This window comes from Nomascus leucogenys, chromosome 19 (assembly GCF_006542625.1).
Source record: "Nomascus leucogenys isolate Asia chromosome 19, Asia_NLE_v1, whole genome shotgun sequence".
NCBI lineage: Eukaryota > Metazoa > Chordata > Mammalia > Primates > Hylobatidae > Nomascus > Nomascus leucogenys.
The window spans coordinates 66,317,986-66,328,843 of record NC_044399.1 but is presented as its reverse complement, the minus strand read 5'-3'; the positions used below and the strand labels follow the sequence as shown (position 1 = coordinate 66,328,843).

Genomic DNA, 10,858 nt, shown 5'->3' with positions numbered 1-10,858 from the left:
ATGTGACTATTTAATTTTAAGTGAAAATTAAGTAAAATTAAAAATTTCCTCAGTGGGACGAGCACATTTCACCTCCTTTATAGGCCATGCGTGGCTAGAACAGATGGAAAACATTTCCACCATCGCAGAAAGTTCTATTGGACAGCACTGTTCTGAAGTGTTTAATTTGCCATCATGGAAAAGAAATAAAACACTCACTGAATGCCCTTAAATCTGTTTTATGATTTGGCATTGTGTTTAAGTCTGGATTGCGCATTTAGGATAGAGGTGAGAGGACCACACCATTTTCAGTGTCTGGAGACCTCTAAAGACTCTAATTCGACCTTGGCCAAAACGATCGTTAACAGCATTTATATGCTTGATCTCCTCTCCACGCAGCCCATCAATAAGCCATTGCGCTCCACGGACACACTTCAGCACTCCCAATACACCAGGCACACACTGAGTAGGAGTCTCGGCTGGTGTCCTAGCAACAGCGACGCGACCCCGCCCCTTCCCGCGTACACCTCCTACCTTATTAGCCTGGAAGGGGCGGGACCAGAGGTCCGTGCCCAATAGGAAGGGAGCAGAGGAGGGAGTCCCGGCCGCGTCCCCGTCGCTAGGGAAACCGATGCAGCTGGAGGCCGCGCGCGATGGGGAGCGCGGAGGAGCGCGCCGCGCTCGCGGCGGCAAACGTGGATGGGGAACCCGGCGCCGACCGACGACTGCGACTCCTGGGGACCTACGTGGCCATGAGCCTGCGGCCGGCTGCGGGCGCCTGGGAGCGTTGCGCGGGGAGTGCCGAGGCGAAGCAGCTGCTTCAGGCCTTCCTGGGCCGCGATGCCGCCGAGGGGCCGAGGCCGCTGCTGGTGGTGCGGCCTGGGCCCGGGGGCCTGGCAGTACGACCCGGGCTGGAGGTGGGACCTGAGTCGGACCCGGCTGGCGCTAAGGGGCTTTTTTTCTTGCGCACCGGGCCCGAGCCTCCAAGTCCTGACAGCTTCCGCGGCGCAGTGGTCTGCGGGGACCTGCCCGCGGCACCTCTGGAGCACCTGGCCGCGCTGTTCTCGGAGGTGAGGGTGGGTTAGCGTCCCCGCGAGGCTAAAGCTGGGTGGGGGAGGGGAGGAGGAGCCTTAAGGGACGGAGGCGGGGCCAGAGGGGGCGGGGCGAAGCTGCAGGGGCGGTCCAAGGGGCGGGGTGATAGGCAGAGGGGCGAGGCTATGGAGGGAGCACGACCAGGAGGCAAGTTCCTGAAGTCAGGAAGAAAATGGGATGGGGTTAGGGGCGGAGTCGGGGGGATCCGGAGGGAGGGATCTGGGTGGAGGCCAGGCCAGAATGAGAATGGGAAGGGGCTAAGGCTTGGGTCAGTCCGGGTCTGAGTTCCAGCCAAAGTCAGGGGAAGACCATAATCTGAAGAGTGCCTAGGTCCTGACTACTTTCGAAATCAGCATCTCGTAATCCCTCCTGTAAATTGGAAACGTCTGAGGAAGATGGGAAGTGGTGAACAAAGAGGCATTTCTGATGGATCAGTGGGGTGGAAGGAGGCGAATGGCTATAAACAGTGCCTACTTCTGGAGAGCAGTTAAATGGAGGGGGGAGGTGGGTAGTGACTTGCTTTTGATTTTCATCTCATTCATTCATTACCAACCATTTAGCAAAGGTCAGCCCTGTGCCAGCATAAGAAGTTGGGCGCCCATTTGAAAATGCCCAGCAGGCCTTTGGAGGAGTCTGCCTGAAGCTCAGGGAGGAAGGTGGAGATGTGGGTCATAAGTGCTTTAGTGGCACCACAGCAGAAGCTTCGAGAATGCAGGAGATTTCAGGGAAGTGCTCCGGAGAGATTCCTGGGCCCCTTAGACCTTTCTGGAATGGGAGTAAACTGCCCTGACAGAGAAGTCAGGCCTGTGTGTTTCTGGAGGCTTGATGCCCTGGACCCTGCAGGTTGTGAAATAAGGATGGGCGGGATACTGGCTGTATGATGTTTCAGGTGATAGGTGCTATAGGGAATACCAAAGAACTATTCCCACCAATGAAATGCTTACTCCAAGGAGCTGAAACGTATGTAATAATTCATATATTCAAAATATTTCAAACTTTTAAGACTGGGGTGAGGGTAAAGCTTACCTAAAAGTTGGCCTCACTGCTGGATCCAAGTCCTGGAGTCTTCCCATGTCAGGTGTAAGCCCTTTAGATGGTGTATCAGGAGGCTGTGGGGAGGTGAAAATTCCAGAGAAGGGGTTGGATAGATAGAGGAGGACACAGAGGGCCCAGGGAAGCTAGATCTCTTAGATATGGAGGTATTTCAATATTTTAACAAACAGAACGGTCTTGCCACTGTGCATTGTCTGAAAGCCATCCCGCTGAAGCCTGAACTTAGATCAACTTCTCTAATGAATGTTGATGATGGAAAGTACTTTTGGCTTCAGAGGAGAAAGGACTGTGATCTGAGAAGCATGCTTAACATTAAGTGTTGAATTGTCTCCTGAACAGTTAGAAGAATTCGTATAAGTAGAGAACAAGGTAACTTTCAAGATACTGAGAGCAGACTGATCAAAGGTTCAGAGACAGTATTTAACCTAGTGTATGTGGGAGACAGAAGGCCCATCTCAGAGTTGTGTCATGGCTAAGCAAAGTAGTCCAGGAAGAAAAATAATTTTAAAATAATGAAAATTCTCAAATGTTTAAGAATTTTCATTGGTGCATTGAAAGAGATTGGAGACAAACAATGTTCATCAACAGGGGACTGGGCGACTGAATTATGGGCCATCTATACAGTGAAATACTTTGCAACTATTAAAAAGAATGACTGATATGGAATATTCCTTTTTTTGAGGCAGGATCTTGCTATGTTGACCAGGCTGGTTTCAAACTCCTAGACTCAAGTGATCCTCCTGCCTTGGCCTCCCAAAGTGCTGGGATTACAGGTGTAAGCTACCATGTTCAACCAGAGTATTCCTTAGGGTAATTTTTTCCTTGTGGCAAAAAAACACTTGACATAAAATTCACCCAACAATTTCCAAGTGCAGAGTACAATATTGTCAACCACATAGGCATTGTTGTGCAACAGATCCTCAGAAATGCCCGGTCCAGAATCACTGAAACTCCACACACACCCAACAAGCCACACACCGCTCCCCTGAGCTCCTGGCAAGCACCATTCTACTTTCTGTTCCTATGAACCTGACTCATCATATAAGTGGAATCATGCAGTATTTGTTCCTTGTGACTGACTTATGTCACTTAGCATAATGTCCTCAAGGTTCATCCATATTGTCGCCACCTATCTTCATATGCGGAATTTCTTTCTTTTTTTTAACAATATTCTATTGTGTGTATAACCACATTTCTAAAAAATTTATCCATCATAGACACTTAGGTTGTTTCTGTCTTTTGGTTTTTGTGAATAATGCTGCAATTTAAGATAATTTTTTAAAGAAGTGCAGAATTGCATGGATGGTATGCTACTATTTATGTTTAAAAAAGAAAGGAGGGGAAGAAGAAAGAAAGGAAGGAGGGAAGGGAGAGAGGGAGGGAGGAAGAGAGGACATTCTTTAACAGTAATCCACAAGAAGGAGAAACAGTAACTGAAGTACAGGGGTAGGTGGAAGATTTACTTCCCACTGTAAAAGCTTTTGTACATTTAAAATTTTGCCCCATGTAAATGTATTACCTATTTTAAAACCTAAATAAATAATTTATTTTAAAAATACCTCAAGTCCTTTCCTTGCATTTCTCAAAGCTCGTACCAGTAACTTTATTCCACTTTCTGTCTATACATCTACTTTTATTCCATACCCTGAAGCTGATCCAGTGTCTCTTTCAAGGCTTGCTGGCCTCCCATCTGCTAAGCCCCCTCCTTCCAGCCTGGCCCTCCTGTCCACCCCCTCTCTTCTCTCTCAGCACCTTGTAATCAGCTTAGTAGTCTCTGATTACCTGCTCCCCTTTTCCTTCCACCTCCCCACGCAGCATCGCTAAAGCCAGAAGAACCTACCTGGCTGAGAGACTTCTTCCTGCCTTGTGTGTGTGGGGGTAGGATTGAGGGTGTTGGCTGAAAGAAAGCTATAATTTTAATATCATTTTTGTTCCATTCTACTAGTACAAGGTAAAAAAGGAAAATGTGCCTAAGAAATGTTTGAAAAGAAGAATTAACAGAATTTAGTAACTTGTTCTCCTACTTCCTTACTTCCTCCTCCAACCACGTCATTCACTACTGCCAACTTATTTTTCCTAGCTCTGAAACTTGGATTTTTTTTTTTTTTTTTTACTTTTTACATTTTGGAGTGTGAGCATAAGATTTGGAATCTCACAGACCTAAGTCAAATTCTGGTTAAATTCAGCAGTGTGATGTGAGCAGATGTGCTCACTCTGCCAGGTCCAAAACTGTCTTGCAGGGTTGCTATGAAATTTAGACATCATATATTAGAACACCTGGAATAGAGTGTCACACTGCAGGTGTTCCATAAAGGATGAGAATTCTTGTCACTCTTCATCCCATTTAAAATCCTCCTCACCCATCTGATGGATCCTTGTCACCTTGCTGTAACCCATCCTGGCTCCTCCTAGAGGACTCAGCTGTGTTTCCCCCACAGCCTTCTCCTGAGCCTGGAGCTGGGGCAGGTGGCCTCCTTGTTCCTCCTTGCTGCTCTAGATCCACATCAAAAAGCCTCCAGTTTGAATCTCCTGTCATCAAAGGACATCATCCACTCTCACTGCTGCATCCTGTACAGATGGTGCTACCCTCGCGTGTGTATGACTTTGCCTCCCAACTTGTGACTCTGCCCAACATTACTTTTAATATGTGGTTATTTCCAAAGACATATGAGTGACCCTTCCAATAACTTGGCCTCTGGGTTCTCTGTATCTTTGTCCTCCAGTGATCTTGTCCTCCTCCCGATCATAAGCAGCCCCTCCCATGGCCATTTCCAGACCTTGCATTCCCAACAACCATCAACCTCATTGCCCAATTTTATGCACCTCCTTCTCTGACCACTACTCCCATCTTTCCAGCTCACTCCCTCTCATACCCTGACTACAACAGTCCTTTGATCCTGCTGGGAGCTCCAATCTCTTGGCCTTGGCTGCTTCCCATTGGCCCTGGCCCATGCCCACGATCTCTTCTCTTACCCAATTTGAGTACCATGCTCCTTCATGATCGTCATACCCTTGCATCAGCTCCTGATGTACTGGCCTCTACCTCACTGTGTCATACTCAATTGGTGCAACCACAATCCTGGTAAAACCCAGCTCTACATACTTCATACCTGCACCCATTAAATTAAAAGAGACCAGGGAAAAACCAATGGGCTCCTCTTTAAATGCACGACCTCTCAAACCGCTAAGTCAGCTTTTTATGTTTCCCAGCAGACATTCTATTTTTTTCTTTTCCAATTATATTTTCTTGCTCTTTTAGATCACTATTTCCCAACTTGAGAAACAATTTGAAAAGAAAAATCTTTCTTCTCTCAAATGTCCAAAACCTCCTGTCAACCTCACTCTGAGACGCTCTTGCTTCTTTCTTGGTTTTTTAAGAAACGGAAATGAGAATAACATGTCCACGAACATTTATGTCTACTTTGACTGGAGCAGCTCTCCTTGTATCTTCTGCCATCCCGTCCGTTGCTAGAGGTACTGTTTGTGCTGCCCTCTGATGCCAACCGTAAGGCTGAAACTGCTGCCTGTGCTCTGAATCCCACACATTCCTGAGGAGATCACTCTAGCAATTTCCTCTTCTCTCCTGCATTCATATTTTTCTCCTCTCTGCTAGATTATTCTCATCAAGCAAAATCCCCCTTTCATCCCACCAGCTGTCACCTCATGTTTATGACCCCCTTCATAGCAAAATTCTTAGAATGTGTGTCTCCTCTTGCTGTCTCATTATTTTCCTGTTTTATCTCGTCCTCACTCACCAGGCTTTGACTTTCACACCTCACAGAAGAGGAATAAAATAACGTGTCAATGTTTCTGATGATCTCCACTTGACTAAATTGAACGACCCTGATCAGTGCTCATTCGGCTTGACCTGAGAGCAGCGTTTGTCATAGCTCATGATCATCCTCTCTTCCTGGGAACACTTTCTTCTTTGGGCTCCAGGAACCAGTCTTCTGGTTTCCTCCTATCACCATGGCTATCACCAGTGATGGTGCCTCCTCTTCTTCCCCACTTATTTCTTTCTTTATTTTTTTGTTGAGATGGAGTCTTGCACTGTCACCCAGGCTGGAGTGCAGTGGCATGATCTCCGCTCGCTGCAACCTCCACCTCCTGGGTTCAAGCAATTCTCCTGCCTCAGCCTACCAAGTAGCTAAGATTACAGGCGCCCACCACCACGCCCAACTAATTTTTGTATTTTTAGTAGAGATGGAGTTTCTACTCTGTTGGCCAGGCTGGTCTCAAACTCCTGACCTCATGATCTGCCCACCTTGGCTTCACAAAGTGTTGGAATTACAGGCGTGAGCCACCGCACCTGTCCTCTTCCCAACTTCTTAACACCAGATGGCCCTACGGCTCATTCCCTGGACGTCTTCTCTTCTCTCTCTATACACCCATTTTCTTGGGGGCTGTCAGTCGATTTCAAAGTTTCACAAGCCATTTGTATCTGACACCTCCCAAATTTGTTATCTCCAGCCCTCTCTTCTCTGAGCTCTCAACTAGCATATCCAGCTGCCTACTCAACATCTCTATCTTAAAGTCCAGTCGAGATACTGCATTTTAACATGTGCAGACAAAAGCTCCTGTATCTTCTCTCAAGATCTTACTCCACCTTTACGCCTCCCCACATTGGTTGACAGCAACTCCATTCTTCCCGTTGTTCAAGCCACAGATCTTAGAGTCATCCTGACCCTTTTTTTTTCTCTTGCGACTCCTAAAGCAATTTGTTAACACATCTTATTGGCTATACCTTCAAAATTTGTATGGAATCAGGCCATTTTTTTTTTTTTTTTTTTGAGACGGAGTCTCACTCTGTCACCCAGAAACTGGAGTGCAGTGGCGCGATCTCAGCTCACTGCAAGCTCCGCCTCCCGGGTTCACGCCATTCTCTTGCCTCAGCCTCCCGAGTAGCTGCGACTACAGGCGCCTGCCACCACGCCTGGCTATTTTTTTGTATTTTTAGTAGAGACGGGGTTTCACCGTGTTATCCAGGATGGTCTTAATCTCCTGACCTCGTGATCCACCTGCCTCGGCCTCCCAAAGTGCTAGGATTACAGGCGTGAGCCACCGCACCCAGCGGAATCAGGCCATTTCTTACCATCTCCCCCACTACCCCCTGTGCCACACCACTGTCTTCTGTATTATAGCACCAACTTGCTAGGTGGCCTCCCTTTCCACCTTTGCACCTTAGAGCCTATAATCACAGCAGCTTGGTTGATCCTACTCAAAGCGATTTCAGCCTATGGCACTCCTTTGCTCAAAACTTTCAATGATGTCCATTTCTCTGAGAGTAGAAATCAAAATCTCACAGGCAAGGCTGCATGTGAATTGACTCCCTTTACTCTCCCCTATTCTTTGGGATCACTCTGTCCCTGCTTTCCTTGCTTCCACACTGCTCCTTGATAACATCAAGCATGCTTCCATCTCGGGGCCTTTGCACTGGCTGTTCCTTCTCCCTGCAATATACTTCCCCCAAGGATCTGCAAAGCACACCCCCTATCCTTCCCAGCCTTTGTTCAAATCTTCTCTTCTCAGTTAGGCCAACCTCAACATTTACAATTGCAGCCCCTCCACCCCACACTCCTGATTCCCTTCACGTGCTTTATCTTTATTCACAGAACTTACTGTTTCTTGACTGTCTCTCCCTTAGAATATAAGCTTCATGAGGTCAGAAATTTTTGACTGTTTTGTTCACGGGTGTATCCTCCTAGCACCTAGAAAAGTGCCAGCACAAAATAGATGCTCAGTAAATACTCATTGAATAAATGAATGAGTAGCTTTTTGGTTTGTTGTTGTTGTTTTGAGACAGGGTCTCACTCTGTTGCCCAGGCTGGAGTACAGAGGTGCGATTTCAGCTCACTGCAGACTCGACCTCCCTGGGCTCAAGTGATCCTCTCACCTCCTTAGTAACTGGGACTACAGACATGCACCACAACAACCGGGCAATTTTTCTATTTTTTTGTAGAGATGAGGTCTTGCTATGTTGCCCAGGCAGGTCTCCGACTCCTGGGCTCAAACAATCTGCCCTCCTCAGCCTCTCAAAGTGCTGGGATACAGGCGCGAGCCACCGCACCTGCCTATGTGTTGCTTTTCACTTCATAGAGAGTTCACATTCATTATTTTTCTGTCACTCAAAGCCCTTAAAACTCCCACCCAAAACTACTCCTTTTTCTTCAGACAGTATACATTGAGTTATTTGATAAACATCTTGAGTGTTTTCTATATGCCAGATCCTGGAGAGAACTGTGACTATATAAAAATTAAATAAGATAGAGTCCCTGCCTTTGAGATCCTAGGAAAATTCCAGTTCATCCTCTTTCCCGGTTAGGTCTTCTGCCCTGGGTTCAAATGGTTCTTTCTTAACATGAATGTGATAAAGCTTAATTTGTAATCTTTCCTTACTTTCTGAGCTCCCTTTACTGACTGTTGTAAGTTCCTACCTCAGTGAATGTTTCCAGACAGACCAGGCAAAGACCATCCTCTAGAATCTAACATGCTGGGTCCAGGTATTCTGTTTCACAGCCACTGGGGCTTATTGATCATAACCCAACCAGTCATATCAGTTCATATTTCCTTTTGATTTTTTATATATTGATAGCTTCCTCATCACATTATATGAGCATCTGTTTGTCTTTCTGGTATTCTCCTTCCATCAGTTGTGAGATTTTGACAGTCAAAGATTCCTAGTGAGTTGTACTTTCTTTCTTTTTTTTTTTTTTTTTTTTTTGCTCTGTCTCCAGGCTGGAGTGCAGTGGTGTGATCTTGGCTCACTGCAACCCACGCCTCCAGGGTTCAAGCGATTCCCCTGCCTCAGCCTCCCAAGTAGCTGGGACTACAGGTGTGTGCCACCGTACTCGGCTAATTTTTTGTATTTTAATAGAGACAGGGTTTCACCATGTTAGCCAGGATGGTCTTGATGTCCTGACCTTGTGATCCGCCCACCTTGGTGTACTGACAACTTTCTAAGTTGCCGGTAATGGAAACTTAATTTAAACTAGCTTGGAAAGTTCAAGAGCAGCTTAATTTAGGAGCTCAAACAAAGTTACCAAGACTTGGTCTTTCTCCATCGGTAAGCACTCTCCTCTCCATATTAACTTTATTCTAAGGCTCTGTTGGTTGCAAAGGTGACCAAGAAAAGCTCCACACTAGCAGAAAAGAGAAGGTGTCTCTTCCTTGAAAAGTCACATAAGACACTTTGGCCTGACTCTCACTGGCTCAGATTTGGTTCCATGTTCACCTATGGATTTGGGGATGAATAGTAAAAAAAGAGAAACTATGTTGGGTGGCCAGAATCCCCTAACGTTCACGCTAAAGATGGATTCAAGATCCTCAACTTTGCTTGCCTTTTCAAGATGCCCCCTCCCACCACCTGTAGACAAAAGGTCGTGTTTATCTGCATGTGTCCTACTTTTTTGCCTCTGGCCTTTGTGACTATTTAATCACCTCCTATTCACCTCATTGATGAGGGAGGGATTCCTGCCCCAGAGTAATGGAGATGGCTAAACATACAACACCCAACATAGGACAGACACCATTGACAACAGTTTATCAGTCAACATACTCACAGCCCAGAAGAGGACACTGAGCCATGCAGAGCCACATGGGGATTGCTCTTGGGAACAGACTAAATGACAAGGGGCTGTGGAAAGCACACTTTGTATTAATAGTATCAAGAGGGTGTAGTGGTCCCTGGATCTCATTGGGGGACACAATTGGCTAGGTTAACTCATTCCACCAGCTGGCAGGGAACTGAAGTCTGCTTCTCAGGGATAAGCGGGAACTGTGCCTGGTCCTCTTGATAAAGAGTTTTTTGTTTTTTCTTTTTAATATTTTTTCTGAGATGGAGTCTTACTCTGTTGCCCAGGCTGGAGTGCAGTGGTGTGATCTCAACTCACTGCAACCTCCGCCTCCTGGGTTGAAGCGATTCTCCTGCCTCAACCTCCCGAGTAGCTGTGATCACAGGCACCCACCACCACGCCTGGCTAATTTTTGTATTTTTAGTAGAGATGGGTTTTTGCCATGTTGGCCAGGCTGGTCTCGAACTCCCGACCTTAGGTGATCCACCCGCCTCAGCCTCCCAAAGTGCTAGGATTACAGGCATGAACCACCGTGCTTAGCTGATAAAGAATGTTTTGGCTAGAGGACTTTATCCCCAGGAGCAGAATGGGAAGGAAAACTTGTAAGCAGGCTATTCAAGGGCCTCCCCAATTTACCAGAAGTCAGGGTCGTATGTGATGTTTGACCCTATTATTAGGCCTTCCAGCACAGTGACCTGCAAAAGGTTGTATATAGCTTTATAAGCCTTTTCCAGATGAGGCTTTCTTTAAGTTCTCAGAAGTGGAACGCCTGCCTTTCTTTCCTGTGCACCTCTGTTCCAGGTTGTTCTACCCGTCCTGGCCAATGAGAAGAATCGCCTAAACTGGCCCCACATGATATGTGAGGATGTCAGGCGGCACGCCCACAGCCTCCAATGCGACCTCTCGGTTATAGTCGAGCAAGTGAAGGGAAAAACTTTGCTGCCTCTTCCAGCAGGCTCAGAAAAGATGGAGTTTGCGGATTCCAAAAGTGAGACAGTGTAAGTACCGCCAGCCGGGCCATATGGGCCTCTGAGATATGGGAGATGCTGGTTATCAGAATGTTTTCCTTACAACTTTTCTGTTCCTGACTCTGCACATCTCCTCGTTCTGCACGCAAACCTACTGTCTGCTCTGTTTGCCGACACCCTCCGACTGTGGACTGT

At 46.8% G+C, this 10,858-nt stretch overlaps 1 protein-coding gene across 1 annotated transcript in view; it reads left to right on the top strand.

Annotated features, from left to right (window-relative positions):
• The first annotated feature begins 575 nt into the window (after positions 1-575).
• The window catches only part of DNAH9 (dynein axonemal heavy chain 9), a 377,489-nt gene continuing 367,206 nt past the window's right edge, over positions 576-10,858 (top strand). Inside the window, exons 1-2 of the mRNA XM_030799425.1 lie at positions 576-1,049; positions 10,497-10,693. Of these exons, the coding sequence (XP_030655285.1) occupies positions 633-1,049; positions 10,497-10,693 (614 nt within the window). The 5' untranslated portion in view covers positions 576-632. The remainder of the gene's footprint in view (positions 1,050-10,496; positions 10,694-10,858) is intronic.